The sequence below is a fragment of the Raphanus sativus genome, chromosome 9 (assembly GCF_000801105.2).
Source record: "Raphanus sativus cultivar WK10039 chromosome 9, ASM80110v3, whole genome shotgun sequence".
Classification (NCBI taxonomy): Eukaryota; Viridiplantae; Streptophyta; class Magnoliopsida; order Brassicales; family Brassicaceae; genus Raphanus; species Raphanus sativus.
The window spans coordinates 6,386,310-6,414,065 of record NC_079519.1 but is presented as its reverse complement, the minus strand read 5'-3'; the positions used below and the strand labels follow the sequence as shown (position 1 = coordinate 6,414,065).

At 40.7% G+C, this 27,756-nt stretch overlaps 8 protein-coding genes and 1 long non-coding RNA gene across 11 annotated transcripts; 5 read left to right on the top strand and 4 right to left on the bottom strand.

Annotated features, from left to right (window-relative positions):
• Positions 1 to 31: 31 nt before the first annotated feature.
• LOC108828026 (malate dehydrogenase [NADP], chloroplastic) lies at positions 32 to 2,705 on the bottom strand. The gene is made up of 12 exons (XM_018601571.2): positions 2,442 to 2,705; positions 2,253 to 2,346; positions 2,016 to 2,102; positions 1,594 to 1,931; positions 1,421 to 1,511; positions 1,276 to 1,350; positions 1,090 to 1,191; positions 870 to 992; positions 718 to 786; positions 574 to 642; positions 438 to 491; positions 32 to 353 (listed from the first exon to the last, which is right to left on the bottom strand). Exons 1-12 carry the CDS (start codon positions 2,618 to 2,620, stop codon positions 297 to 299), a joined length of 1,338 nt encoding a protein of 445 aa, XP_018457073.1. The 5' UTR covers positions 2,621 to 2,705; the 3' UTR covers positions 32 to 296.
• Positions 2,706 to 2,870: 165 nt separating this feature from the next.
• On the top strand, positions 2,871 to 4,798 carry LOC108828020 (uncharacterized). 2 transcript variants are annotated; one of them, XM_018601565.2, is made up of 4 exons: positions 2,871 to 3,948; positions 4,042 to 4,220; positions 4,330 to 4,393; positions 4,507 to 4,798. In XM_018601565.2, the coding sequence occupies exons 1-4, from the start codon at positions 3,001 to 3,003 to the stop codon at positions 4,543 to 4,545; spliced, it is 1,230 nt and encodes a 409-aa protein (XP_018457067.2). In that variant the 5' UTR covers positions 2,871 to 3,000; the 3' UTR covers positions 4,546 to 4,798. The 2 variants fall into 2 exon arrangements, with proteins under 2 accessions (XP_018457067.2, XP_018457066.2); XM_018601564.2 differs by having other exon boundaries at positions 4,036 to 4,220.
• A 587-nt stretch (positions 4,799 to 5,385) lies between these two features.
• Positions 5,386 to 8,046, top strand: LOC108828019 (probable serine/threonine-protein kinase WNK4). The gene is made up of 8 exons (XM_018601563.2): positions 5,386 to 5,421; positions 5,704 to 5,790; positions 5,872 to 6,137; positions 6,205 to 6,428; positions 6,518 to 6,675; positions 6,745 to 7,030; positions 7,100 to 7,375; positions 7,468 to 8,046. Exons 1-8 carry the CDS (start codon positions 5,401 to 5,403, stop codon positions 7,866 to 7,868), a joined length of 1,719 nt encoding a protein of 572 aa, XP_018457065.2. The 5' UTR covers positions 5,386 to 5,400; the 3' UTR covers positions 7,869 to 8,046.
• A 54-nt stretch (positions 8,047 to 8,100) lies between these two features.
• On the bottom strand, positions 8,101 to 9,227 carry LOC108828021 (transcription repressor OFP3). The gene has a single exon (XM_018601566.2). The coding sequence runs from the start codon at positions 9,196 to 9,198 to the stop codon at positions 8,170 to 8,172; it is 1,029 nt and encodes a 342-aa protein (XP_018457068.2). The 5' UTR covers positions 9,199 to 9,227; the 3' UTR covers positions 8,101 to 8,169.
• A 781-nt stretch (positions 9,228 to 10,008) lies between these two features.
• On the top strand, positions 10,009 to 12,935 carry LOC108827762 (uncharacterized). Its single transcript, XM_018601240.2, has 12 exons — positions 10,009 to 10,122; positions 10,257 to 10,892; positions 10,988 to 11,103; positions 11,196 to 11,315; positions 11,415 to 11,502; positions 11,625 to 11,716; positions 11,800 to 11,904; positions 11,991 to 12,100; positions 12,179 to 12,266; positions 12,372 to 12,407; positions 12,503 to 12,621; positions 12,716 to 12,935. The coding sequence occupies exons 2-11, from the start codon at positions 10,289 to 10,291 to the stop codon at positions 12,584 to 12,586; spliced, it is 1,443 nt and encodes a 480-aa protein (XP_018456742.2). The 5' UTR covers positions 10,009 to 10,122; positions 10,257 to 10,288; the 3' UTR covers positions 12,587 to 12,621; positions 12,716 to 12,935.
• A 201-nt stretch (positions 12,936 to 13,136) lies between these two features.
• On the top strand, positions 13,137 to 13,839 carry LOC108827764 (uncharacterized). Its single transcript, XM_018601243.2, has 2 exons — positions 13,137 to 13,399; positions 13,475 to 13,839. The coding sequence occupies exons 1-2, from the start codon at positions 13,244 to 13,246 to the stop codon at positions 13,574 to 13,576; spliced, it is 258 nt and encodes an 85-aa protein (XP_018456745.2). The 5' UTR covers positions 13,137 to 13,243; the 3' UTR covers positions 13,577 to 13,839.
• On the bottom strand, positions 13,806 to 16,006 carry LOC108827763 (CBL-interacting serine/threonine-protein kinase 10). Of its 2 annotated transcripts, none has more exons than XM_018601241.2 (2): positions 15,829 to 16,006; positions 13,806 to 15,505 (listed from the first exon to the last, which is right to left on the bottom strand). In XM_018601241.2, exon 2 carries the CDS (start codon positions 15,319 to 15,321, stop codon positions 13,939 to 13,941), a length of 1,383 nt encoding a protein of 460 aa, XP_018456743.2. In that variant the 5' UTR covers positions 15,322 to 15,505; positions 15,829 to 16,006; the 3' UTR covers positions 13,806 to 13,938. The 2 variants fall into 2 exon arrangements, with proteins under 2 accessions (XP_018456743.2, XP_018456744.2); XM_018601242.2 differs by having other exon boundaries at positions 15,849 to 16,001.
• A 1,170-nt stretch (positions 16,007 to 17,176) lies between these two features.
• LOC108826744 (uncharacterized) lies at positions 17,177 to 17,758 on the bottom strand. Its single transcript, XR_001945528.2, has 3 exons — positions 17,718 to 17,758; positions 17,562 to 17,620; positions 17,177 to 17,447 (listed from the first exon to the last, which is right to left on the bottom strand). It is a non-coding gene; the product is annotated as an uncharacterized LOC108826744 (long non-coding RNA).
• Positions 17,759 to 19,845: 2,087 nt separating this feature from the next.
• LOC108827711 (E3 ubiquitin-protein ligase listerin) lies at positions 19,846 to 27,416 on the top strand. The gene is made up of 14 exons (XM_018601186.2): positions 19,846 to 20,007; positions 20,086 to 20,206; positions 20,280 to 20,342; positions 20,420 to 20,497; positions 20,615 to 20,706; positions 21,075 to 21,177; positions 21,360 to 21,512; positions 21,603 to 22,694; positions 22,790 to 23,286; positions 23,459 to 24,840; positions 24,941 to 25,968; positions 26,053 to 26,511; positions 26,613 to 26,843; positions 26,933 to 27,416. Exons 1-14 carry the CDS (start codon positions 19,952 to 19,954, stop codon positions 27,158 to 27,160), a joined length of 5,583 nt encoding a protein of 1,860 aa, XP_018456688.1. The 5' UTR covers positions 19,846 to 19,951; the 3' UTR covers positions 27,161 to 27,416.
• Positions 27,417 to 27,756: the final 340 nt, after the last annotated feature.

The window sequence follows — 27,756 nt, the reverse complement described above, 5'->3', positions numbered from 1 at the left end:
GTGAAAAGAAAAGAAAAAAAAACTCAAAAGATTTGGGAAAAGTTTGTGTGTTTGACATTAGATATGCATTACATAGTTTGTGTGTTTGGAACTAAAAATAAAGCAGGTGTTTACAAACACTACTGTATATGACTTTTGATGGATTTCTCAAGTAAAATCACACATAAATGAGAGAAGAGTTCATTCACTTATTCCGACCAATCAACATGAGTAAAGTGGGTGTGCTCTGTACAGCTTAACACCCAGAAGATAATATGCTTACTTTTGAGTTGAGATTCTCAACGCCCTCACCAAAATCAAACTTCACCAGGAAGCATAGTATCTACTGGACCAAGATCACAGAAGGCAATGCCCTGATACATACATCCATGAAGCAACTAAAGGTTAGCTTTCTATTAAAACAGGTTTTATTTGAATAGACAAAGATTGATACATACCTCTCCAGTGAGGTGTGCAACACATTGCTTCTCAGCCAACAGTTCTGCTTCCGACTGCAATGTTTTCATGTCTCAGTTTCAGGAATTTAAACAAAAAAAAAAACTACAAAAGACTAATCTCTAAGAAGGCAAATACCTTGGCGATTCGTTTGCGAAGGTAGTCATCAATTTCTACATCCTTGACAAGTTCATAATCTCCATCCCCCTGGAAACAAAACACAATTTTGAGAGTTACCACTAGAGAAAAACATTTTTAAAAGTATGAAGGATAGAAACATACCTTTGACCTGCATGGCATGCTGAAAACAAGGTCCTCAGCAATACCATAAGGATTGCCATTTGTGTACACCTAAAAAAAATTAACACTATCAAAGTCTGAACCAATCTATCTTGTTGTGTTATCAAAATGCGTGTAAAAAAAGAAGATGGTACCCCAGTCGAAAACCAGTCACCCTCAGGAGTAGGAGTTACAAGAGACTTTATAGCATCAACAATGGAAACAGCTGTAGAAGCAGCCGAAGATCGACCCCATTTCTGAATCAGTAAACCACCTCTCTGTAAACACAAACGCACAAGAAACTTACTCAGTCTTGTCTCCCATTGCAAAAAAGAAAAAAAAAAAGAAAAATCATCACAAGAAGCGACATGTTACCTTCTGCACACTCTCAGTAAACCCCTCTTCTAACCATTTGTGATCTGTAATAACCTCCTTCACGGGCCGGCCATTGATTCTGGCATTCAAGAAGTCTGGCACCTGTTTCACCTCATAAGAAATAAGAGAAAAACATCCAAAGATATAGAGAAACAATGAAGGACACTAGACCAAGTTAAGGCAAACCTGTGTAGTGGAGTGGTTTCCCCATATGGTCATATTAGAGACTTTGTCGTAGAAGACGCCAGCTTTAAGAGCAAGCTGTGCACAATGAAAATTTTCAGTCATATGAATGTAAAAAAATGCATATTAATCACATATGTGCTGGTACCTGGCATTTGGCCCTATTCTCATCCAACCTCGTGAGAGCATGGAAGTTCTTTGCAGGAATGTTGGGAGCATTTTTAAGACAAATCAAGGCGCTGAATAGAAGAGTACAAAAAAAAGTATACATAAGATGTTGAGTTAAGAGATGAAGAAGAGAAGCAAGGGAATGTAGCATACTTGGTGTTGCAAGGATTCCCCACTACAAGGACCTTGACGTTAGGAGAAGCAACTGCGTTAAGAGCTTTGCCCTGCTCAGCAAATATCTGTCCGTTAATATCCAACAATGCAGCACGTTCCATTCCAGGGCCTCGAGGCTTTGCACCAATCAGAAGAGCCCACTCCACATCTTGGAACACTTCGTATGGATCTGTTCCTATATCAACTTCTCTCAGCAACGGGAACAAAGAATCCTCGAGTTCCATTGCAACGCCTTCGAGAGCTTGGATTGATCTCTCTGATCCGAGAAGTTTCAAAGCAATGGGTTGGTCTGGTCCAAACACTGCACCTGAAGCAAGCTAAATACAGATATGCAAGGTTACATGATAAGATAAAGATTAAACACCAATGATTAGTATATGTAATAAATAAAGATAACTTACTTTGAAGAGAAGGTGGTTAGATATCATTCCTGCAGCACCTGAAACAGCAATACTGATCATCTTCTTCCATGATTTCGTCTCCTCTTCCTGTAAACACCCGCACACACATGACATCTCTAAATCAAGAGTATTGCAGATTTATACATAATACTATATCATATTCATGTGAAGCAGAGGATTATCTCCACTCTCATATACATCTATGATTTACTGAAACAGGGGGAAAGTAAAGATTACAGCTTTAAGGTCATAGGTAAGACAGAACACTCCAAAACACTCTTTCTTCGTCTTCACCGACCCATTATCTTGAACCGCTACAGGTGCTTGGTTACTTTTATGATCAACATATTCAAAAAAAAAACAAGCATATGATCAGATAAAGGTTGAAACTTTAACAGAGTGAAAAAAGCAATTTAGAGACATTACTTCTGAGAAACAGAGCAAGATATTTTGGAGGTGGGAGTTGCGTGGAGAGGTGGAGGCAGAAGAAGAAGATGTCGAAACTGGTTTGAAAGATGCAACTTGGAGGAGAGGCGAAGCCCAGACGAAGAAGAGTTGAGAAACGGCGACGTCGTTTTGGGAGTTGAAAGCTCTGCCATGGCCATTATCGCACATACACAAACTCTGTGGAAAAGACGCGCCAAGTCAGAGAGAGCGAGAGAGAGATCGAATGAATGAGAATTGGCGAATCTGTGGATAAGGCTCAGGTAAACGACATTTTGTCAATTATTTGCCATCCATTTCGAATATCATCTTTCACTTCAGGCCCATCTAAAGGCTCATCTGAAGGCCCATCTTAAGGTCCATATTAAGGCCCAACTTAAGTCCCATTATACATATTATCTGAAACCGTTTCTATTCCGACAAAATATCTGAAAACCGCTGTTCCGAGCTATTCATCTTCTTCTCCGGCGAAATTGCGAAACTTTCATCTTTTGGGAAACTAAACGAAAAGGTGCAATTTTGATCTCAGAAGTTTCGACTAATGGAGGTTATCGACAAATGGGTTGCCGAGTTTCTCATCCGTCGTCAACACAATCCTAGGGTTTCTCCTACCAACCTGCTCTCGGCGCTGAGATTCGGAGATTCCCCCGATTGCTTCAACCTCAAGGTATCTTCCGTTTTGCGGGACTTATCCGATTCGTTGATCCGAGGAAGCGTCGACGAGGGGACGCTTGACCTACTCGAGATCCTCGAGAAGCTTCGTCCGGTTATCACGGAGTCTCACAAGTCTGCTTATTGCTGGACGGCTGCTGAGTGCACGGCTAGATTCATGTGGCCGTTGTCCGCTTCGGAGGGTTTGTTCACCGACGCTCTCGAGAGGATATGGAGGGAAAGGATTGGGGGTTTGAAGGAGAGTGGGAGCGGTTTGGTGGGGGATGAGTTGTTGAGATGGGAGACTGATCTGGAGAAGGCTGTTGAGGATCCTGAGGTGTATCAGCGGATTCGAGAGAGTAACGTTAGGTACACTGCCATCTCTTTTCTCACTCAGCTTCTTAAAGAGCAGTGGGAAGTGCTTGGGAGTAGCTCTCTTGAATCAGCAGCTCAGAGGATGTTTCTTAAGCGCAAGGCTGGGGACAACTTAGATGGCGATCCAAGTGCTGCTGCTAATGAAAGCACTAGGCGTTTGGAGAGTGACAACATTGATAACGCTAAGGATAAGGTGAATGAACGATATGCATCAGAGGAGGAGCGGACAGTGGATGGACAAGAAGAGGAACATGAGGAAAGTCTTGATAAGGGGGACGAAATGGCTGCTACGGAGCTGAAGGATTACTTGTTAGAGATTCAACGAGGAGTCGACCCTTCTTCCACTAGGCAAGTACAAGAACCTAACGATGCAGTTGACCACTCCGTAGATGTCACTCCTCAACCTTCGACTTCGAGGGTTAATAGGACTAGAGCAAGCCGTCAAAACCATATTGAATCGCCGGTGAGTGTTAGTGAATAATTTTCCTTCAAGATGATCTGGATTAGTTTGTTCTCTTTGGGTTCATTAAGTTGTGGTTTAATTGTGAAGCAACAGGATAATGCAAGTGAGAAAGGTTCGAGCAGTCAGGGAACATGGTCTGGAAGAGTTCGGCCTCGTCTTTCTACCCCCGTACCTCTGAATGTATCCCCATTGAGGGCAATTTCTGCAGCCAGAAGGCCAAAGAAATTCTGGACGCCTGAAGAAGTGGAAGCTTTGAGGGAAGGAGTCAAAGAGTATGCTGCAACACTCTTTACCAAGTCCATGACTCTGTTATCAGTATTCAGTGCTGATGCATCTTGATCTTGGCGCACTTTATAGCATTGTCAATTTGTTGTTGTGCAGGTATGGAAAATCATGGAAAGCTATAAAGAATGCAAACCCTGCAGTATTTGCAGAGAGGACTGAGGTGAGGACGTCCTTTTTGTTTACATTCATACTCATCAGTTACCTGAATTCATTTATACGGGGAAGTGTGTGTGTGTGTGTGTGTGAGTGATATAAAAGATTGTAACTTGGCAGGTGGATTTGAAGGATAAATGGAGGAACTTAGTTCGGTAGTGGTAACAAGCTTTGCATGCGTGACATATCAACTGTGGAGAAGATGGTGAAGAAATGGTCTTTCACATATTTTGTGGTGAATGTTAACTAACGATGAATGAGCAGAAGTAGAATGATATGCTCGTTGGATAATTCTGGCTGCAACCTTTGTTTGGATATTTCTGGCGGCAACCTTTTGTTGTAATCATTGTCAAACTTATACGGCTGCTCTGTTTGGGATATGTTCCATCCTTATCTTCATTTCCCTACCATCTCTGTCTCTCTCTTTCTCTCCTTTTCCACGTGTCAAGTAACCTTCAAACCACAACAAAACAGCAGTCAGATATGCATAAACATATCCATTTTGATTTATGATTGCCAACATTCTAACCTTCCTTACACACAAAGCTAACTAACATTGAATATATATGTTGATGCATATTTATTGCGTTCTGCTGGTTTATTACAGAACCCTGAACAACTCCTTCAGGGAGGGCTGAAGGAAGTAGCCGCCAACAAACCAAAAAAAAACAAATGTTCAACGGTGATGTCTCTATCTTGTACCTCTTTGTCATGTTCCCCACTTATGTTCTGACGACTTTCCCCTTTTTTCTTGTCGTTTTCATTTTTTTCCTTAGTTTCAATATATTGCATTTGTTGTTTCCACCAAACTAATAATGGTGTTCCATTGAATCGTGCCAGTTTCCTCAAGCAACAAAACTCTTACCTTCCCCAGTATCGCATTTCCCCACTTTTCTTAACTCTTTATCATCTTTGCTTATTGTGTTTGTGGTTGACAAAACAAACCAGGGTATATTCTTTCTCCTCTTTAGCATATTTAGCCATTTATTTTTTTATCAAAATTATGCACGTTTGATGGTTTTTGTCAATGCTATGGTTCGAGAATCTTTAATTAGCAACTAAGATTTCTTTTTTTTTCTCTCTTATTTATATTTTACAATTGGGTCAATGAAAATAAATGATTTATCTGTAATACATGTGATGCAAGCAACGTTGAGGCTCTCTCTTGTATTTATTTATTCATTATATTATGTGATTCAGGCCAGATACTGTTCAGCATATTGTCTGCTGACGCCTCTTTTGAAGTAGAATAAGAAGTAATAGTACGACTTTTGGGATCTCCAGATATTAGCTCATCGTCTCAAACATCTCTGGCAGGAGCATCAACCCAGTTTCTGGTCAACCATGAGCAGGAATCAAGTTTCAGAGTACGTTGAAACCGATCCGACTGGTCGCTATGGACGTGTAAGTAGTAGGAAAGACAGACTCTTACGCTCACGAATCAATACCTTTTTTTGTAACAGTTGGTTTTATACTCTGGAACAGTTTGCAGAAGTTCTTGGAAGAGGAGCTATGAAAACAGTGTACAAAGCAATCGACGAGATGCTGGGAATAGAAGTAGCGTGGAGCCAGGTGAAGCTAAAAGAGGTTCTACGTTCTTCTGTTGATCTACAGAGACTCTACTCCGAAGTTCATCTTCTCAGCACTCTGAACCACAAATCTATCATTCGTTTCTACACTTCCTGGATCGATGTTCAGTCCCATACTCTCAACTTCATCACCGAGTTGTTCACTTCTGGGACCCTACGACAGTAAATACCTTTTCTTCTAAAAAGATTTACTCAAATTTGTATCAACGTGTCCCTTTTTCTTGTGTAGGTACAAGAATAAGTACTTGCGGATAGATATTCGAGCAATCAAGTCGTGGGCTCGGCAGATCTTGGAAGGGCTTGTTTATCTCCACGGCCACGACCCTCCTGTGATCCATAGAGACCTTAAGTGTGATAACATCTTTGTTAATGGCCATCTTGGTCAAGTCAAAATAGGCGATCTTGGTCTTGCAAGAATGCTCCGGGACTGCCACCCTGCCACTAGCGTCATCGGTATGTAGCAAAAAATGACTGTTCTCACTTTGTCCAAGATCGTTTGCTGTTTGCTTAGACTAAGTTTCTGCTTCTTTTTTTTGCGTTAGGCACTCCCGAGTTCATGGCTCCAGAACTATACGAGGAGAATTATAATGAACTCATTGACGTTTATTCCTTTGGTATGTGCTTTTTGGAGATGATCACCTCTGAGTTTCCCTATAGTGAATGCAAAAATCCAGCGCAGATTTACAAGAAAGTTGTTGCGGTATGTCTTTCGATCTGTGTGAGTATCAGTTGAACCAAACATGAGCCTTGTAATGTTTTTTATTTCCAGGGAAAGCTACCAGGAGCTTTTTACAGAGTTGAAGACATGGAGGCACAGAGATTCATCGGGAAATGCCTTGTGCCTGCCTCAAAGAGAGTATCGGCAAGAGAACTATTGCAAGACCCGTTTCTCGCGTCTGACGAGTCCTGGATGGTGTACGCAAGTGGCGCTAGGAATCTGAAGCCATTCTTGAACGAGAATGAAATGGACAAACTGAAGTTGGAGGAGGATGATGAGAATCTTGACGCTGAAGATAACAAAATTTATCTGAAACTACCAATCGCAAATGAAAACGGTAAAAAAAATTAAGCTGATCATTTTGTTATTTGGTTGCATTAATTTTTTTTTTTTTTTTTTGCTTCAGGTCTAGCAAAAAACGTGTCCTTCTGCTTTGACATCATGAATGATACTTCCATTGATGTTGCAACGGAGATGGTAAAAGAACTCGAGATCACAGAGTGGGATCCGGTAGAGATTGCTAAGATGATTGATGGAGAGATCTCTTCTTTGGTGCCTGGTTGGAGGTCCGAGGAAGATGATGATTATCATACTCCTTTTCACTCTTCTTCTTCCTCGCCTTCCTCCTCTCGAGCTTCACTCTCTAACTATATGGCTCCAAGCCGTCAAGATTGGCTACAAGGTATGTAATGTAACACCATGTGTGATTCATTTGTTTTATACCAAAAAAAGAAAAGTTTTTTGAGAGAGAAAAATTAAAAAAAAAAACTGCAGATGATTTTCACGATGAGACGTATTCTCAGAGTTCTTCAAATTCAAGCTCTTACTCCAACCTGAACTACATATCTGTAGATGAGCACATCATCTCCCAACCTCCTCCTGCTATGAACAGAACTCACAACGTGACAAGGTTTTGCCCAGATGTTCTACATTCAGGACGAGCCAACATGTACGCAGCAGCTTCGAGTTCGAGTAACTTGAGATTGGCATCATCAGACAACCGCGTACTCACAAGGAACCGCTCGCTTGTAGACGTGCAGGGTCAGTTACTGCATCGGTCGCTGGTGGAAGAGGCTAGAAGAAGAAGGTTGATCAGAACTGTTGGAGACGTTGAAAACGTTGGGTTTCAGTCACCTTACGCTGTTTCCCGCAAGCCACGGAGCTCAAGGCGTTAGGCTTCTTCTCTCTCTAGTATATGTTTTTATTCATGTAAACATGTATAAGTAATAATGTGTATAAACAAACTTGCTGGTTCAGAAAATGTAAATAAGTTACGTGAACCACGTTGGGTGGTAATAGCATGGCGTTCCAGCGTTGCTAAGCAAGCTGAGTTCGAATCCGCTTACACTTAAATATACTTAACATGTGATCATCGGTGATTTAACATTCACTCGCCGGCGGTTTACGGTTTTAGAAAGAAAAAAAAGTTACATGTGTGTCTTAATAAAGTGTGCAAATTTTTGCCTTTTGGTTATATTACATAGAGTGAGTTAAATGAAACCATGTTTTCTCAAAGGCCTTGATGATTGTGTCGTGATACTCACTTGAGTTGAGAGAAAGGTAACATGCGAGAAGATCTTCAAGGTCTTTCTGTTCCTTGATCTTGTTCACGACGATCATCTCGACCATGGATTCTCTGAAGTCTCTCTCTGGATCCACAGAAGTCAACACTATGGCGAAACTCTCTGCTGCCATTTCCTTCTTCATCGGTTGTGGCGGGGACGTTCTTCCGGCGGCCTTTGTCTTCTTTCTGGCGATTCTTGGTGAATGCGCCCGGATCCTTATCCCTGGAGAAGTAGCTTTCGGTTTCTTGAGTTTCTGTTGTGTCTTTGTTTCGAGAGGTGGTTCCTTTACCGTCTCGACCAGGACAGGACTTGAGTTTGAAGGATCTTCATCACAGACATCATCGAGCGTCTTCACAGAGTGGTGGTTCTTGACGTCATAGTTTTGGTCAGAAGGAGATGAGAATGACACAGGATCTGAAGAGCTTCCAACGGTGGAATCAGAGACTGCATTTGCAGAGGATGATGGTTTAGAGCGATGTTTCCGAGAAGAAGGCTCTACAGTGATTGCATTTGCAGAGAATGGCTTTGAGCGATGGTTCCGAGAAGGCTCAAGAATGATTGCATTTGGAGAGCGATGATTCCGAGAAGTGGTGGTGAGAGGTACATGAGGGTTGAAGGATGATGAGGAGGAAGAGGAAGAGAGCTTGAGCCTGGAGGAAGGCTTGTAAACAGTTTTACGTTTGAGTTTTCTCTTGAAAGGAGATTTGGGTGGTGAAGAAGAAGAGCCTTGAGGGTGATAAGGAGATGAAGAAAGACGGAGAGTGTTTCTTGAGGAAGAAGCATCATCAGTGGTGGAGGAAGATGAGAGGCGTCTGGGAGAAGCAGGAGTGTGTTTTCTGCTGCTTCTGCTGATGCCTTTGAGCTTATAGAGCCATGAGGGAGGCATAATGTCTGAGAATCTGAACTTGTGAGTCCCCATTTTCTGATTCATCTCTTTCATTTTCTGAGAAAGACTTTGAACCCCTGACAATAAAATAAGAAGTAAAAGAGAGAAACTAAAGAGGGTCCAGTCTGGGGGTCCACTCTCTCTCCTTTAACTCTTGTTTTGTCTCTTTAAGAACAGATAAGAAAAAGAACAAAACAAAATAAAAAGTAGACTCTTAACAAAAAGGGTTTTACTTAAATTTCGCTCCTTGAAACATTCAAAAAGCTAAGAGTGGCTTCCATGTCAAGACTCATTCCCATAAACAACAGAGCATTTCTTTTGTAATGATAATCACTATCTCCCTGTCCCCCCCAAATGACATCTATCTCCTTCATTCTCAATCCATAATCTTGCAAAAGAAGCAAACAAAAAGGGCTTATTTATGACAATGCTCATAAAAAAACGCCAGAAACTAATCAAACGATTTGCAAAGGGTTAGTGTCTAGATGAGCTTATTTTAAAACATTGTATTAGGTTAAAAAATATAAGAATAGCAATGTTTTATTTTCCTAAGAAGAGTTGAATCACATTAGTATATGGATAGAAAGAATATAAGTCTATTGGCTAGAAGAATTCATAGTCATTGAAAAGAAAAAGGAGATTTTAGCAAACATGCAGTTAAAGTTAACTTAACACTGATCCGATCCGGTAATCATGGATCCCACAATTACAATCAACATGACGTGAACTCCACACTCTTCTATAATGACGCTAACGTATTGATGAATTTATCAACAATAACATTCTCAATTATACGACCAACAAAGGCCCAATGTAACTGAAAACTAGTAAACGAGGTCAAACAAAAGCCCAATAAGTGACACATCTAACTCCAAAACCCTCAAGAGCATCATCATCAGGTAAACCCTGAAATCCCCATTTCTTCCAAAACCATCCAAAGCGTTTCCTCTGATTGCGTTCGTCGCACAATCCACAAAGGTTTCACCTTTTCGCCTTGTTTCAATCATCTTTTGCGTATTCCTGTTTCGTCTATGTTGTGTTGTTTCTGGGTTATCTCCATTTCAATCTCTGGTAGTTTCTCTCTTGCTCAAGGTGTTACACTGTTGTTGCAGGTGGATAAAGTTTGTATCTATACATTTGCTTAATGGCTTTTGATCTAAAGCTCAAGAAAAGGCTGAAGCTTTCACCTCTCAAATCTAATTCTTCTTATAAAGGAAGCAGTAGATCTACTACTCGCCCAAGTGATGACGACACAAACCCTCGGAATAGTAGTAGAACTAAGGTCTCGTACGCGAAGAAGAAGAGGGTTTACGCCGCTAAGGCTGCTGAGCTCACTGAGCGTAGCCATGTGAAGGAAGTTCCACGCACGATGTGGGCTGCTTCGAAGACAAAGCAACGGTCCACTTCTAGTTTCAAGACTACTAATGATGATACTGCAAAAGCGGCAAGAGGGATGTTGAAAACAAAGCCACCGAGGGGAGATGAGGATGATAAGCATGCTTCTCGAAAGCAAAGCTACAAGAAGAGAGATGATTTGGTTAAAAATGGGGATGCGAGCCGGAGGAGGAAAAGCTCTGATGTGCCTTCTTATAAGGCTAAAAGGAAGGCGTTTGCAGAGAGGAAAGTGGTTGACGAGGGTTTGGATGGTCAGGAGGATCAACCAAGGAAGAGAAAGAGGATACGTCTTGATCCTTACGATACCTCGAACAAAAGAATAGATGATGATGATGATGGTGTCGTTCTTGATGGTTAGTTAGTTAGTTCTTTTTGTGCTTCTTCACTAGAATCAGTTTCACTTGCTGCATCTCCTCCTAACTCTGCTGTTTATTTATCCTTTTTTCAGTAAGCCGTAAAGAAAAGAAGAAGAACGATGGAGAGAAGAGTGTAGAAATGTCTAAAAATGCACAGTTTCGTGCAATTCAGCCTAGTCAGTCGATCCTTTCCTATGTGGAAGGAAATGTAATTTTATATAAACCAGATCTTTGTGGTATCTTATGTGATATTCATATTATCTTTACCTGGCTCGTAGTAACATACATTTTTAACGGCAGCTGTTGGGGCGTAGACGCTTGACTGAGCTGAAGAAGGCTGGCTACAACACAGAGCTTCCTGCTCCGTTAGATAATATACCTCAGTCCACCAGCACTGAGAGAGAGCGAATAGAAGAAAGTGTATGTTCTTATTCCTCATGCTCTGTCTCTGAGACCTAAAGATAATAGGTTTGCCTTTGCTAGCCTATTAAGCTGATGTTGCAATTCCCTATTTTGCAGCTATTTAGGAACAAATTGGAGTTCTTTGCTGCGGCAAATGTTTCATCGTCATTTCCACCTCCTGATGTACCTGAGATTGCATTTGCAGGTAATGCGTTTAAATTGTTGTTCCCACCAGAAACATTAGGAGTATTGCATGTTTAGTTACTTTAGACAAAGACAGAACTTTATTAAAAGGTGGAGCTATTTGGTGTCTTTAACTTTGATCAGGAAGGTCAAACGTTGGCAAGTCTTCGCTGCTAAATGCTCTTACCAGACAGTGGGGTGTCGTAAGGACATCTGACAAACCAGGACTGACTCAGGTATTCCCTCTATTTCTGAGTATCACTCCCTTGCACAGCTTAACATAAACCCTGTAATAAATAAGGCTTTTTGTTCACTGCAGACCATCAATTTTTTCGACCTGGGTCCGAAGGTTCGCCTTGTTGATTTACCAGGATACGGCTTTGCGTATGCAAAAGATGAAGTTAAGGAAGCTTGGGAAGATCTTGTGAGCATCATCTGCCTCTGACTAGAATTCATAATGTTGATTTTGTGGTCGATGATTGTGATGTGTTTTAACACGGATGGATGCAGGTAAAGGAATATGTGTCAACGAGAAGTAGTCTTAAAAGGGTATGCCTTCTTGTTGACACCAAGTGGGGCATGAAGCCAAGAGACCAGGAACTTATTAATCTGATGGAGAGGTAAATATCATTGTTTCCTGCTCTTATTCATCTCGGTTTTTATAGTCAAGAGTCCTGAGAGGTTTGACCAAATTGCAGATCGAATACGAAGTATCAAATAGTGTTAACCAAGACAGATGTGGTTTTTCCAATGGATGTGGCACGTCGAGCAATGCAAATCGAAGAGGTCTTACTTACTATACTCTAAAATGAATATAATGAAGAGATAAAAGTGACCAGTTTGTTCATTCTCTGCTTGTACTAACATTTTTTTTCTTCTTAAAAAATGCAGAAGTTGAAGGCAAACAGATCAATTGTCCAGCCTCTGGTATGTATGAGAGCAAGTTTGTATTTACTTCTCTGTTGCTGCAGAAGAAGATGAAACCTACAAAGGAAGTGGTTTAATGTTTTAAAGATTTACAGATGATGGTGAGCTCAAGATCAGGAGCTGGCATAGGAAGTTTAAGAACTGCCCTTGCTAAAATTGCAAAGTTTGCAAAGTTCTAGGTTCCCCCGAGCAAGAAAACTATCCCCAAATCAAGGTCAGGATTGTCTTAACTCTCCTTTCCATAGTAAAATAATGATTAATCGAGGTCATCTTTCCGAATAACTACTTTTGCATCTGTTTCAACGTAGGGAAAGAAGAATAATTTTGATGGGAGAAAAGTGAGGAAGTCGAAATGGTAGGGATAAGAGGAAGAATGGTTAATGGTTGTGATGAAGATCCAACTCAAGTTAGTGAAAAAATGTCAACAAATCACTTTGGTTTTTTTAATCTATTTGTTTACTGTCCTACTTGTAATGTCAAATGCATTATCACTAAGTGAGCATAAACGTGGTGTTTCACGTTCTTACAGATTAGGTTACCAAAACCACTCACTTTTTCAACAAATGGAATAAAAACTAAACTTCAATTTAGAAAAAAAGATAAAATAAAAATAGTGATGATGTGACGATCAGCCATCTAAAGGTGATATATTAGGTGAATAATAATGTAATTGAAATTGAAATTGGGGATAACTTTCGGGAGTGGCCTACCTACTTTGACACTTCTTCAACCGCAACCTTTGAATTTTTCATACCCTCTCTCTCTCTCTCAACTCCTCTTTCTCTCTTCTCATTGTCTTCATATCAACTGGAGAAAAGCAAAAAATCAGAAGAGAGATGTGTCCGTTAAGACTGATTCTCATATTCTTGTCGGCGACTCTAGCTGGGTTCTTTGTTCTCAAGAAGCTCAACACTTCCTACGATGATCCTCTCGCCGACCCTCTCACCGAAGCTGATCCCGTCGACGCTGACTCTGACTCCAAATTCTCAAAGGTCTTTTTCCTCTTCCTTTTCCTCATTCTCTCTGTGGTTGGGATTATTAATATAAGGGGTTTCTCTCATTTTCAGGTGGGAATTGCAATGAAGTCTGGATTTTGGACATGCGTTGACATGGCAAGTGGCCGCTATCTCTGGAATCATCTCTGTTCCAATTCCGACAAGTCTTCTTGAGTTCTCTTTTCTCTTAATCTCCATTGTCCTGTAATTGTCTAATTGTTGCAATGGACAACCGCCAATATCGCATATTGTCTGTCTCTGTACTATAATTATAGATCTCGTCTTCACCACCAAAATCTCAATAAATTCGAGTCTTCTACCTCTCTTGTGTTGATTCTCAAGTGTGTTTTTGGACAAAGCTAGTTACTTTTTCCTGTTATAATATGTAAGAGCAAGCAATTAAAAAGGACTTTATTATATGCAGGATTCTTCCTTTCTTTTTCACAAACGACAATGTAAGAAACTCATTTACTGTACGTTTAACATCAGAGTTCAGAAATTTCAAAACTTTGAACTGATAACAAAATATTCTCAAGCTACAATGGTTCTTCTTCCTGCTGCTGCTGTTGCTGTTGTTGTTCTGCCTCTTGCTGTGAAGCAGGCATTATCTGCTCATCTCTGTCGCTCTGCCAAACCCATACAATGTCTGCAAGAGCAGGCCTAAGATCCTCTTTCACTAATTTCTGATACTCCAGAGTATCTCCATTAGACTTCTTCACTTCCACCATATGAAACGTTGGCGTCACTTGGAATATCTCCGCATCCATCGACAGTTTTCCTTTTCTTCCCTCCTTTGATGTCTCTAGTTTGAACAGACCTGCTTCTCGTTTCCTTATGCTCAGTTTCAGTCGCTGCGCCACCTCCTCCAGCTTAGATATGATCACCGAAGCAGGTTTCTGGGATGTGAATCTAGATTCTCGCTTGTCGTAAACATCTCCAAACAGTCCTGTCAGATCAAACCCAGCAGACGATGCAATTATATCAAAAGCATTTATACTTATAGGCTGGTCTGTATTGTTTTCGCTTCCGTTCTCGCTTGGACCTGCAGCACTAGCTTCCACGGAGTTCGTCTCTCTGACTCGTTTCTCCATCTTTCTCTGTTTCATGTGTAAACCTTTTCTGAACCAAGTACTCTCCCTGATTTTCGCCATAGTGATTCTAGTTTCAGGGTTAGGGTCCAGCATCTTACACAACAGCCTCCGTACCTCTGGAGCGAACCAGCTCGGGGCCTTGAAATCTCCTTTCCCTATCTTCCTGTACATCTCCATGAGGTTAGAGTCATGGAAAGGGAGATATCCAGCCAACAGAACAAACAAAACCACCCCACAAGACCAGATATCCGCCTTCGTCCCATCGTAGCCTTTTCGGTTGATCACCTCGGGAGCAACATACGCAGGCGTGCCACAAGTCGTGTGGAGGAGACCATCCTGTCTCTTGCAATCAGCAAGGGCGCTTAACCCGAAATCAGACACCTTGAGATTCTCATTGTCATCAAGCAACAGATTCTCAGGCTTTATGTCACGGTGATACACTTGCCTGCTGTGGCAAAAGTCAACCGCGTCGATAAGCTGATGAAAGTACTTCCAAGCCACGTCATCTCTCAGCTTCCCTTTGGCAACTTTGTTGAAAAGCTCCCCGCCTTTACAGTACTCCATAACGAAATAGATCCTCGTTTTAGTTGCCATGACCTCGTAGAGCTCCACAACGTTAGGGTGCTTAGCGATCCTCATAACGGAGATCTCTCGCTTGATCTGATCCATAAGGCCAACTTTCATAACCTTGTCCTTGTCGATCATCTTGATAGCAACACTCTGGTTAGTAGTAACACTCCTTCCGTAATACACCTTGGCGAAAGTACCTTGACCCAATAACCTCCCGACTTCATACTTATCGGTCAAGACGGTCGGCTTGTTTTCCATCTAATCCACAACAACTAAGCAGGCAGAGGAGGAAGAAAGAAGAAGAAGAAGACTACTAGTAGCTCCAGCTAGCTCGTGCAACTAGTGTCCTAGAAACAGGACACATCTTCCAGGCATAGCTGAGTCTCTTTCAAAGCAAGAGAGGTGCCGATTTGAATACACCCACACCTCTAAGAATCTGAGCCTGTCAAGTAAAAGGAACAAAGCCATGAGATTTAAATTGTGCTCACAGAAAATGGGAACTTTTTATTTATTTATTTATTTCCCTGCTGTTCATCGATTCCAAGATTAATCCTTTCACCAAAAAGAATTAAAAAAAATTGAAAAGCCACTTATGATCAAATCAAACTCTAATCCACACAGAAACGAAAAACACAAGCTCCCAAAATCTTAAGCCCTAAACCAGATAACCCAATCATTATATATGGATCGTCGAGGGGGAAAACCCTAAAATTCAACATATGAAATCGACAATTCGCACGGAGAAAACAACCAATCGGTAATCACCTAAGACTGAAGGGGAATACTCGGAATGAATGAGAGGATCTGGAACGAAGACGAGCAGATCTCTCTATCCGCCTTTTGAGTCTCCCTTTCAAGCTGGCTCCTTCCTTCTCTTCTCTTCCTTGCTTTGTTTCTGCTTATTTTTTTTTCTTTAATTTGTGTTGATGGAGAGGGAATTAAGAAAAAATGAAAATGAAGCTAAACGTCATTGGCGGCGGTCCATTGGAATTAAAAAAAAATCTAATGGTTAATTAGGCAGAGATAGAGAGAGAGCCATTTGTCTGCCTTGTCCCTTTCTCCTATTCGCCAACTTTTGCTTTTCATCCAACGGCTCTCCTTTTGCCACCCTTTTTATCAGTCTCATGTCAACAACAATGTCACGCCAATTGTATATACTGATTGGGCGTAGCCCTGTAAGGCCTGCCTGGCCGACGTAAATGATATTTTGAGATTCTTTTTTTTTTTAAATTTGATCTCAATTCCTTTTTTCTCTTAAAGCCCTGTTCGTTTGGTTGCCGCCGGTTTCAGCATCAGCGTCGGCGTCGGCGTCGGCGTCAGCGACTGCGTCAAACTCGTTTATCTGATGTTCGTTTGGTTGTCGCCGACGCTGACGCCGACGCTGACGCCGATTGTTGTTCGTTTCGAAGACGCAGGAAATTGACGCAGCCGCAAGACGCCGACGCATGACGCTGTTTTGGGTTGTTCGTTTGGTTGACGCTGCGACTATTTTCATTTATTCATATTTTATTTTTTAAAATTTGTAAAATTGTATTTTAAATAAATAAAATATAGTTTAAATATATTTACATCTCATCTTCCAATATCCATCTTTTAATCATCTGCAAAACATTGAATATAATCATAATCAGAAACAGTCATGTTATATAACAGTAACAGTTTTAGTGAAAACTGAGTTGTAATGCTTGTAATGTAATGCTTCAAGTATCTGAGCTCGGAGAGAGTGAGCTTAATACAAGAGAACCTGCAAAGACAACATAAAGAATAACCACAAGAGATTAAAACAACAAGCTACAAGAAACAGGAAGCTACAAACAACACAACATAAGACACAATTACATAACATGTCTTTGAAATAGCACAATGAGAACTAGAACAAGCAAGTCCCGACATTTAAAGGCAACACAAGCTAAATGTTTATATCCAAACTTTTCAGACAGCATTGAAATTAATGTACTAATCTCCTGTTTTTTTTTTCCACACAGACTTGCAGAGATATTGATCACGAATATTGTGATATTTTGGTGTGTTAATAAATCATTAGTCATATTTTTTTTTAAATAATTAAACCACTTTGTGAAACCAATCTAAACCCTCTCTTCTTATATACAGCATCAACTGCACCGGGAATTTTCAACTAATTATAGATAATACAAATCAATCAAACTGAGAGACATGAGAATCGATCATGGAAATGCAAGAATTAAGAGCATCACGTACTAACCTAGCTTCACTTCGGTGCCAGGTCTGGGAACTGTAAGATCCAAACCAGTAGTTGTGGCACGAGACGTTTCAGATCTATCGGTAGGAGGATGGATAGGAGGCTGATCTGGCAAGGGCCTACCAAGCGAGAAGATCTTGAGTTGATGAAGAAGCACAAAAACCTTAAGGAGTGAAAGCTCGATTTATCAGATGTTTATAGCATATTCATCATCAATAAGCAGCACTGATAATAAACTTCCACACAAACATATATAAAGGAAACACAATGGACGAACCTTTACCACCTCGCACAATTTTTCACCTGCTGTGAATGATGATTCGCTAACAGTGTTATCTGTAAAAACAATCAGTTGTTAATGGTATGCGTACACATGATACATTCAACATTTATTATCAGCGAACCCGCGCAAAATGTAAGACAAAGACTCTACCATTACAAGCGGATCTATCCAGCTGGAGAATAACAGATTTATATACAATGAGAACATGAAGGTTATGACTTATATACAAGCAACAGTGTGATCCCTAAAAGCCATAAGAAAAGCTACAGATCACTAAAAAAAACATAAGAAAAGCTACAGATCACTAAACAACAGGAAGCTATAAAAAAAAACATAAGAAAAGCTTCATGAAGAGAACTAATGCTTCAGACAGATTCTAGTTATGATATGAAACCAAGGAAGCGAAATAGTACTCACTTGACTATGATGCCTCTGTAGCCAGTAATGAAATGAAGGATTCTTGGAGAGATGGGTTTGCTTCGAGAAAGCTATGGAGAAGCTTGAGAGAGCCTAAGACAAAGCAAACACACATGTAAGTTTCTCTGTTCCATTACAAACAACAGAATAGCAAAGAGACCTCTCAGTGAACATATACATACCTGAGAGTTTTGGCGTGTCCAAATACTTCAAGAACTGAGAGATGATTCCTTGGGCGCTGTTCCTGTCCAGCTATTACATAAACCCATTACAAAAGCATCAGTAAAGCATCAACATCAGACACAAACCCATCTCAAAGACACATACTTTTGTATCAGACACATTACAATCCGAGAACAGAGGCAAAAATACCTCAACGAGAGAAGGAAGCTGATGGAGAAACCACACTCAACGAGAGAAGGAAGCTTTCTTGTATTGCCACGCCAACTCTTCCGCCGCCGCAACTCTACTCAACGCCTCAGCCGCGGCTTTCCTCGTTAACCAATCTTCACTGCTCAGAAAGGAGAAACCACCTCAACGAGATAAGAAAGTAGGTGGCTTTGGTTGTGGTTTGAGGTTTGGTCGAGCTCGAGATGGGTATGGAGAAGAGAGAGCTTGAGATGAGATGAGCTGGGAGATGGGTAGATCGAGAGAGAGAGCTCTGCAATGGATAGATCGAGAGAGAGAGCTCGGAGTTCACCGTAGATCGAGAGAAATAGCTTGAGATGTCGGAGATTGAGAGAGAGAGAGAGCTCTGCGAGATGGATCCAGAGAGAGAGAGCTCTGCGAGATGGATCGAGAGAGAGCTCGGAGTTCGCCGGAGATCGAGAGAGAGATCTTGAGATGTCGGAGTTCGCCGGAGATCGAGAGAAATAGCTTGGAGTTCGTCGGAGATCGAAAGATGTTCGTCAGAGATCTGTGCGTCGAGTTGCGTCAATGGAAGCATGGGAGGCGTCAAGCGTAGAGTTGCGTCAAATATCTTAGGTTTTTTGGGTAATTAGTGAATTAGGTTAAGGGTAAAATGGTAATTAGGTTAGGTTGACGCAGAAAATAAGTCGCGGCCGTGGGATTTTCTCGGCGTCTGACGCAGGTGCTAGCGTTTAGACGCAGACGCAGACGCACGTACCGGCGTCGATGAAACGAACAAGCTTTGTGCGAGAATCATTGCCGCTGACGCTGACGCCGGACCTGCGGCAACCAAACGAACACGCCTTAATTAAAACTTCTTATTTTAAAGCAATACATTTGAGTTTGCTAGTATTTATACTCATAGATTTAATTAATCTAAACCTTATAGTTTAGAATTAAAATATCGCGGTTTTGGGATAAGTGTTTAAAATTTTATAAAACAAAAATTAAGTTTAAAATTTTGAAAATTTGAAAATATATTTTTTTTAAAATTATTTCAAAAATTATTTTCTAATTTCAAAATTTTTTTGAAAAAACAAGAAATATAAAAAAAATGAAAAATTAAATTTATAAAAATTTCAAATTTAAAAACATATAATTCGAAACTATAAAGAAATATTATTTATTTATTTGTATTTATATATTTAATGTATAACTATCTTCCACCTATTAAATAAAATATTTTCCTCTTTACAAGTTCTTTTTGTGACAAAAAACTCGGAAATTATATATTTAAGAGAGTTGCCCAAAATTATTTTTAACATATCTCTAAATAGAAATATATTTCCATTACTTTATTATTTTTCCATTTTTTATTTTTTTTCTTATGTTTAAGAGTATCAGCTGGGCCGTCTCTAACTGGGCCTGACTCAGCGAATCCAATACTAATCGGCAACACACACTCCATCCAGACAAACTTTCTTTGTCTCGACGGCGACGACCACCGCCTTCGCTCCCCGACCCTTGATTTTGATCTAATTGCTTAGACCGATCACACCCTTCTCTCCTCCCATTATTCTTTTCTTCTAAAGAAGCAGACGCTTCCTCCGTATAACAAGATGGGTAGACCCAAAGGAGACGCTGCAAGGAGTAAGGCTCGTCCTTCCAGCAGCAGGTACCAATCTATCCCCTCGCCCCTTACGATTTCTTCCGATTGTATTTTCCCTAACTGAATTAAGCTTTTCTGAAACAGCTTGGCGGCTTCTCTGTTGCCGTCTGGCTCTGCAGCAGCCGCCGCCGTAGGTTTTGGCGGATATGTCGGTAGCTCTAGATTCGAATCCTCTGTATCAAACGAAGACTCTGCTCCCCTTTTGGTAATGTTTGTGCCTTTGGCTTCTTGAATGCTAAGTTAGTCCTCTCTCTCATATCGTTGTGGATTGATTGTAGGATTTGGATAGTGAGATGGCCCAACACTTGCAACGTCTTTCTAGGAAGGACCCTACAACAAAGGTTAACGCCTTTCTGATTATTATTCGATGGTGTATGATTAAATTATCTCTTAATTGTGATTTGTTTGTTTTCAACAGATTAAAGCTCTTGCTTCCTTGTCAGAACTGGTTAAGCAGAAGAAAGGGAAAGAAATCTTGCCATTGATACCACAATGGGTTTGTTTCTTTGTCAATATGCTAAGGCTTTTGCAGCATATGATGATCACTGTCTTCCTCACCTTGCAGTGCATTTAGTTGTTCATTGACTTTTCTCTATCTCTCTTACTTTTCCAGACATTTGAATACAAGAAGTTAATACTGGACTACAACAGAGATGTTCGACGAGCTACGCATGAGGTCATGAGTAATGTTGTCACTGGTGTCGGGTTGGTATTTTGACTCTCAATTTTCTAATGCGTGCTCTTTTTCTTCCTATGCAGTCTTCTCATTTAATTTTTCTTTTAGTATCACACACTCGGATGTCATGTAGTCTTATTATGTCGTGAGTGAGTGTGAGATATGATTTAGCTTTTGGTTTTCCTAACATCTATATCGAAGGAATACGTGAATATTATTTTGGAATGAATCGTTTGTTACTTAGTGCTGCAGACGCCTGAGTATATTGAGCGTGTCATATACGGAATGTGTCTTGATATTGTCTTAGCGTGCATGCGATATTTCTCTTTTATGCCTTTCTCTCTCGATTGATTGGTATTCTGCATTAATTCATATTTATTTTTTACATGTTTCGTAGGAGAGATTTAGCACCTCATCTTAAGTCTATAATGGGGCCATGGTGGTTTTCACAGTTTGATTCGGTTTCTGAAGTTTCTCAAGCAGCAAAGTCGTCTTTGCAGGTTGGCACCTCGTTTCTGAAATTTCTCAAGATTTATTTTTCTACCTTGTGTTTAGATGCCACACTTTCTATTATAGGCTCTCTTATGGTCTTATTAGATTATTGACCTTTTAGTTCTATCAGCTTGCACTTTGTTAAAGCATTCGTTTTCAGATCTTCATTTATCTGCCTAATGTTGAACAGGCAGCTTTCCCTGCTCAGGAGAAGAGATTGGACGCCTTGAATCTGTGCTCAGCTGAGATTTTTGCTTATCTGGAGGAAAATCTCAGACTTACCCCTCAAAATTTATCTGATAAAGCACTTGCTTCGGATGAGTTAGAAGAAATGTACCAGCAGGTACTTCATCTGGGTGAATCTTTACGTTTAGGCACAACTTTTCCTTCTTTTAGCTTTCCTTCCCGATGTCTTATTCTACGTTGTTTTCAGATGATGTCGTCATCTCTGGTGGCGTTGGCTACACTTCTTGATATTTTGCTCCACGAACCCGATAAAGCTGGCTCTGCAAGTTTCAATGCTGAATCGAAACTTTCCACGAAGGCTAGGAGAGTAGCAACCTCATCAGCTGAGAAGTTGTTCTCTTTCCATAAATGCTTTCTGAACTTTCTAAAATCTGAAAGCGCTAGTATCCGGTCAGCGACTTATTCTTTGTTGAGCAGCTTCACTAAAAATGTTCCTGAAGTCTTTAGTGAAAGCGACATTAAATGTCTTGCACCAGCTCTGCTTGGTGTTTTTCGAGAAAAAAATCCAATTTGCCACTCATCAATGTGGGAGGCTGTCTTGCTGTTCTCTCGAAAATTTCCGCAGAGTTGGGTCTACTTGAATGTTCACAAATCTGTTCTAAATCACTTTTGGCAGTTTCTTAGGAATGGGTGCTTTGGATCCCCTCTGGTTTCTTACCCTGCATTAATATTGTTCCTGGAAGTTATACCAACCCAGTCCGTAGAAGCTGATACGTTCTTCGTGAATTTTTTCAATAACTTATTGGCTGGGAGGAGTATGTGCGATTCCAGGGCGGATCAATTATCACTCCTTCGTGCAGCTACTGAATGTTTTCTCTGGGGGTTGCGTAATGCTTCAAGGTATTGCGATAAACCCAATTCCATTCAAGATCTCCAAGTTGCTTTAATTGATAAAGTCCTTGTGAAGATTTTATGGGCAAACTTCTTTGAACTATCTAAGGGCAGTACTTCCCCTATTGAGAGGAAGCCAACTGAAACTCTGAGCATGAGTAGTTCAGTTAGTTTTCTGCCAGAGCTAGGAAGATGCATCGTAGAGATTCTTTCAGGAGTTAATTTACTTGAACAGAAACTACTGTCTTTTTTCTTTAAATATGTTCAAGAGAGCTTCTTGAATACGCTGCAGCAGGGAAATTTAGAAATAGTCGCAGGCAGCATGAAAAAAATGATTGACTTCCTCTTGTTATTGGAGAGAGACTCAGTTTCCGAAGCTGAGAGTTGGCCTTTGGATCAATTTATAGGGCCACTGCTGTCAAAGGTCTTCCCGTGGATAAAGTCATCTGTAAGTTATTGTCCATGTTGTGTTACCATTTTTATGTCATGGTAAGCCGTATGATTTTTTACTTGATTAACTCATTTGGTTTACTCTGTTTTCAGGAATTGGTAGATGGTATGAAGCTTTTGTCAGTTTCAGTATCAATGTTTGGACCGAGAAAGATAGTTCCAGCATTTACTGCTGGTATAGAAACTTCTACCCTTCTCTCTGATGAGGAAGGGAGTGACATGAGCTCAGAGAAGTTCATTAAAGTTTTCCGAGAAGTCTTTATTCCTTGGTGTATGGATGGACATGACGCTTCGACTGCAGCTAAACAAGATCTCTTGCTTTCATTAATTGATGATGAATGTTTTACTCAGCAGTGGAGTGATGTAATTTCTTATGTATTTGATCAACAACATCAGGGATTTAATAACCATACTTCTATGGAAATGCTTTTAGAGAAGGCAAGGGGTGAAATTACAAAAAGAAGTTCTGGGCTGGAGTTGAATAAAAGAATAGGCTCTAGGCCAGACGATTGGCATCACAGCCTCATAGAATCAACTGCTATAAGTCTTGTCCGTTCCTCCTCGACAACCTCTACTGCTCAGTTCTTGTGGTAAGTTAATCAATATGTCTATAAGACAGTGTCAAACAAAGCTAATATTCATATTATTTTAATCCAAGCTCAAAGTCGAATCCAAGATTTTGCATTTACATTTCTCGGCCAGTTCTTTGAGACTGCTTGTTTACTTGGTCTCAGTTCTTGTTCTATATTTATGTCTCTGCAGTTCAGTTCTGGGTGGTTCAACGGAAGACAGCAGTATTTCTTTTGTGTCAAGAAGCTCGTTGGTCTTGATATATAGAGGGATCCTCGAAAAGCTGCTTTCTTTTATCAAACAGTCACCATTATGTTCAGTCAATGATACTTGTTCCTCTCTTATCGCTGAGGCTGTTGATATAGAGTTTAATTTGAGCAGTTCCGTTGATGCAATCAAGGTGGCTAAGTTTGCAGCAGAAGTTATTGATGGTACTTTCTTCAGTTTAAAGGCTCTGAATCAGGATGCCACTCTACTTTCAACTATTTTGTCTTCTATCTTTATCATTGACTTGGAGAATAGATTATCATCACTTGTGGACAATACTCTATATGAGTTTAAAGAGAAGAGCAAGGATCGAAATCTTGTGTGTGGTTTGGTTCATGCTGTTTGCTCTAAGATGAATAATCAGTTTTGGAACTCTATAAATTATGATGTCAGGAAGAGTACAGCAAAGATTCTGGCTCAGTCCATACGGTCAGTTGTTCAACTTGAAGATGATCTGCAACCTTGCCAACTTACGTTACTGTGTGCTTCATGGATGCCCGAGGTATTGGAGTATCTTTCGTTGGATCAAACCGATGAAGAAAATATATGTGGGCTGCTTCTGCTAGAGAGTGATTTATGGCCTATGTGGATCAGCCCCAGCTCGTTATCTAGCATTAATACGCATGACATGCCTACTCAATTATACGAATTGAAGAGCTCGAAGAGTCGAAGATTTGTTTCTTTCATTGAAAGCCTGCTCATGAAAATGGGGATTCACCGATTTCTTGTTGGTCACAAAGATAATGGGTTATCCTCTCAAGCTTGGCTTTCCGCAGAAATACTCTGCACGTGGGAGTGGCCAGGGGGCAGTGTTCAAACGTCTTTCCTGCCAGAACTCGTCTCATTTTGTAAGAGTGAACCAGCGAGGGCAGATTTACTAAACTCCATTTTTGAGATTCTACTGAATGGTGCTCTTGTGCATGGAGAGGATGAAGAGGATGAGAGAGAGAGCTCCGGGAACATGTGGGTTGAGTTGAACAATCCCATAGAGGACGTCCAAGAACCTTTTTTGAGGGCTCTAGTGTCATTGATTTTCACTTTGTTTAAGGAGAATATTTGGAGAGAAGAAGAAGCCATGGCTGCTTTCAAAATGGTCACAGATAAACTCTTCATAGGGGAAGAGACAAGCAAAAACTGTTTGAGAATCATTCCTTTCATAATGAGCGTAATAATTTCACCATTACGTACAAAAACCAAATCTGGCGTTTCTGGTGAAGACAATGTGCTGCCATTGGAAGTTTTCCTTAGAGGTTGGCTGGAGAGGTCTTTGTCGTTTCCTCCTCTGGTCCTATGGCAAAGTGGGGAAGGTAAGGCCCCATATAATTTTCATTCAATGTTTTATTTTTTTGATGTTTCTTTTTTTAGCTTTGCTTTGCATGCTTTGCTGATTGTTGTTTTCTTTATCAGATATGCAGGACTGGTTTCAGCTTGTTGTGTCTTGTTATCCTGTGAGTGAAATGGCTGGAGAAGCTAAGGCACCACAGATGCATGTTAGCAATGAAGAGAGAACACTCCTGCTTGACTTGTTTCGCAAACAAAGGCAAGTTCCTGCTGCATCAAGCGTAGTTTCCCAACTTCCAGCTGTCCAAATTCTTCTGGCAAGACTGATATCCGTTGCAGTTAGCTACTGTGGAAAGGATTTTAATGAGGCGGATTGGGATTTTGTCTTTTCTAATTTAAAGCGACTGATTCAGTCTGCAGTAGTTGTGATGGAGGAGACTGCTGAGAACGTCAATGAGTTCATCAGTGGTGTTTCTTCCACGGAGAAGGAGATTGATACTCTTGAGGGACTTGGACATATTGTTTCTATATCGGATCCTTCTTTAGACAATGCCAAGAATGCTCTCTCAGCATTTTCATTGCTTAATGCATCAGTAAAACATAAATCGGTTGAAGGTGAGGACAATCTGAATTCTCTGTCAGATGAAATATGGGACCCGGTAAAAGATCGGATGCTTGAAGGTGTTCTGCGTCTTTTCTTCTGCACCGGACTTGCTGAGGCTATTGCTGCGTCATATTCCTCAGAGGCAGCATCTCTTGTTGCTTCATATCGAGTTGATCATTTGCAATTCTGGGAGTTGGTGGCTCAGCTTGTTGTTGACTCTTCTCCTCGTGCAAGAGATAGAGCTGTCAGAGCGGTGGAATTTTGGGGTCTAAGCAAGGGAGCCATAAGCTCTTTGTATGCAATAATGTTCTCTTCCGCACCAATCCCTTCCTTGCAACGTGCTGCCTACACTGTTTTGTCTACCGAACCTATTTCTAGGCTGGCCATAGTTGCTGATGGGAATGTGTCACCCAGTGATGAGTCTCTCACTGATCAGGACTCCAGCAACGTTCCATCTGAAGAAAAGCTACGGCTAAGAGATGAAATATCGTGTATGGTTGAGAAGTTAAGTTATGAATTTCTTGATACGGATTTAATTGCGCCAGAACGGGTAATTTTACTTTCGAAAGCTTTCTTTTGTTTATTGCCCCTTTTCTTACAAACCATTTACTGTAATAGCCGCTTCTAATGGCAGGTGCAAACATTCCTGGCATGGTCTTTGTTACTCTCGCATGTTAACTCTTTACCTTCACTAACACAAGGACGAGAGAGACTGGTGCAGTATATAGAGAGAACTGCAAATCCGTTGATATTAGATAGTCTTTTCCAGCATATTCCTTTAGAACTATACATGGCACAGAGTTTGAAGAAAAAAGACGGGATTGGTCTCTCTGATTTATCTGGGGTAGCATCTGCGGCAGTTCTTGCGATTACAACGGGCTCGTCCCTGTCAACCGTTGAGTCACTTTGGCCTATTGAAACCGGAAAAATGGCTTCGCTTGCTGGAGCGATATATGGTCTGATGATACGTGTCCTTCCAGCTTATGTTAGAGAATGGTTTAGCGAAATGCGTGATCGATCTGCATCATCTTCGATTGAAGCATTTACAAGATCGTGGTGTAGCCCTTCTTTAATCATGAACGAATTTTCTCAGGTATGTGCATTAAGACCTTTTTTCCTATCTATGAGAGTTGCAGTCTACTGTCCACTAATACGTTGCCAAATATTCCGTTGCATTGTTTATGTGATCGCCAGATAAAGAAGGCAGACTTCAATGATGAGAGCTTTTCAGTCAGCATAAGTAAATCGGCTAATGAAGTGGTTGCTACATATACAAAGGATGAAACCGGGATGGATCTGGTGATCCGTCTTCCAGTTTCTTACCCACTCAGACCTGTTGACGTCAATTGCACAAAAAGTATTGGAATAAGCGACGCAAAGCAGAGGAAGTGGTTGATGTCTATGCTAATGTTTGTCCGTAACCAGGTACTGTATACATTCACTAATTTTGGTGCATGTTTTGGCTGAATGTCTTTTTTTTTTAGTTTTAATTTTAATGTGGTGATTGGATGCAGAACGGGGCTCTAGCGGAGGCGATAAGGATATGGAAGAGGAACTCGGACAAGGAATTTGAAGGGGTAGAGGATTGCCCGATATGTTACAGTGTGATCCACACAGTGAATCACAGCCTTCCAAGGCGGGCTTGCGTGACATGCAAATACAAGTTCCACAAAGCATGTTTAGACAAGTGGTTCCTCACGTCTCATAAGAAAGTCTGCCCCCTGTGCCAATCTCCTTGCTGATTGAACAACGGAGCTGAGGTTGTGTTTTGTGATATTAGTGTGATTTTTTTTTTTTTTGCTTTAACAAAAACACTCTTCTTACTTTTTACTTTTCATCAAAGGAAGAGGGTTTTGGGGAGGAGGAACGTAGGTAGCCTTGATATATACAGAGATTCACATAATATGTTTTGTGTTTTGTTTCACGGAATGAATAATGATTCTGTATACATGTGGAAGATGATGAAAAGGAAATTTTATGTTCACATCGTTCTCTTTATATCTGCCTTTGGGTTAATTAGTCGTCGTGGCTTGGGGTACACGCATGGATTGTCATCTTCCGGCCATCTCATCACTCAACTCATTCCATTATTTCTCAGTTTACTCTGGCTGCCCAATGTCGCTCAACATAACCTAAAAAAACTCGAGTCCATGATGCTAACCGTAAGTTTTCATTCATGAGTGCCTAGTGTGTATGCAGCATACAGGATGCTTGTTTTCACTCCCAAGTAAACATGTTACAGTAATCACCGCGGATGAAGATAGGAAAAGTAAGGATAAATGTGAAATTTAATTTTTACCATCATTGACTCTTGTACATGAGATTGGACATTAATCCA

Excerpts from the sequence above, each read along its gene's own strand:
- LOC108827764 (XM_018601243.2), top strand. The coding sequence starts at position 13,244 with ATGTGTCCGTTAAGACTGATTCTCATATTCTTGTCGGCGACTCTAGCT. Across the intron at positions 13,400-13,474 it reads CTGACTCCAAATTCTCAAAG|GTGGGAATTGCAATGAAGTC; the intron begins GTCTTTTTCCTC and ends TCTCATTTTCAG.
- LOC108828019 (XM_018601563.2), top strand. The coding sequence starts at position 5,401 with ATGGTTTTTGTCAATGCTATG. Across the intron at positions 5,791-5,871 it reads CGACTGGTCGCTATGGACGT|TTTGCAGAAGTTCTTGGAAG; the intron begins GTAAGTAGTAGG and ends ACTCTGGAACAG. Across the intron at positions 6,138-6,204 it reads ACTTCTGGGACCCTACGACA|GTACAAGAATAAGTACTTGC; the intron begins GTAAATACCTTT and ends TTTCTTGTGTAG.
- LOC108828021 (XM_018601566.2), bottom strand. The coding sequence starts at position 9,198 with ATGAAAGAGATGAATCAGAAAATGGGGACTCACAAGTTCAGATTCTCA.
- LOC108827763 (XM_018601241.2), bottom strand. The coding sequence starts at position 15,321 with ATGGAAAACAAGCCGACCGTCTTGACCGATAAGTATGAAGTCGGGAGG.
- LOC108827711 (XM_018601186.2), top strand. The coding sequence starts at position 19,952 with ATGGGTAGACCCAAAGGAGACGCTGCAAGGAGTAAGGCTCGTCCTTCC. Across the intron at positions 25,969-26,052 it reads ATTTAATTGCGCCAGAACGG|GTGCAAACATTCCTGGCATG; the intron begins GTAATTTTACTT and ends TTCTAATGGCAG. Across the intron at positions 26,844-26,932 it reads TAATGTTTGTCCGTAACCAG|AACGGGGCTCTAGCGGAGGC; the intron begins GTACTGTATACA and ends GATTGGATGCAG.
- LOC108827762 (XM_018601240.2), top strand. The coding sequence starts at position 10,289 with ATGGCTTTTGATCTAAAGCTCAAGAAAAGGCTGAAGCTTTCACCTCTC. Across the intron at positions 11,104-11,195 it reads TTTCCTATGTGGAAGGAAAT|CTGTTGGGGCGTAGACGCTT; the intron begins GTAATTTTATAT and ends TTTTAACGGCAG. Across the intron at positions 12,101-12,178 it reads CTTATTAATCTGATGGAGAG|ATCGAATACGAAGTATCAAA; the intron begins GTAAATATCATT and ends ACCAAATTGCAG.
- LOC108828026 (XM_018601571.2), bottom strand. The coding sequence starts at position 2,620 with ATGGCCATGGCAGAGCTTTCAACTCCCAAAACGACGTCGCCGTTTCTC. Across the intron at positions 1,512-1,593 it reads GGGAATCCTTGCAACACCAA|CGCCTTGATTTGTCTTAAAA; the intron begins GTATGCTACATT and ends TCTTCTATTCAG. Across the intron at positions 643-717 it reads GCATGCCATGCAGGTCAAAG|GGGGATGGAGATTATGAACT; the intron begins GTATGTTTCTAT and ends TTTTGTTTCCAG.
- LOC108828020 (XM_018601564.2), top strand. The coding sequence starts at position 3,001 with ATGGAGGTTATCGACAAATGGGTTGCCGAGTTTCTCATCCGTCGTCAA. Across the intron at positions 4,221-4,329 it reads TTGAGGGAAGGAGTCAAAGA|GTATGGAAAATCATGGAAAG; the intron begins GTATGCTGCAAC and ends GTTGTTGTGCAG. Across the intron at positions 4,394-4,506 it reads TATTTGCAGAGAGGACTGAG|GTGGATTTGAAGGATAAATG; the intron begins GTGAGGACGTCC and ends GTAACTTGGCAG.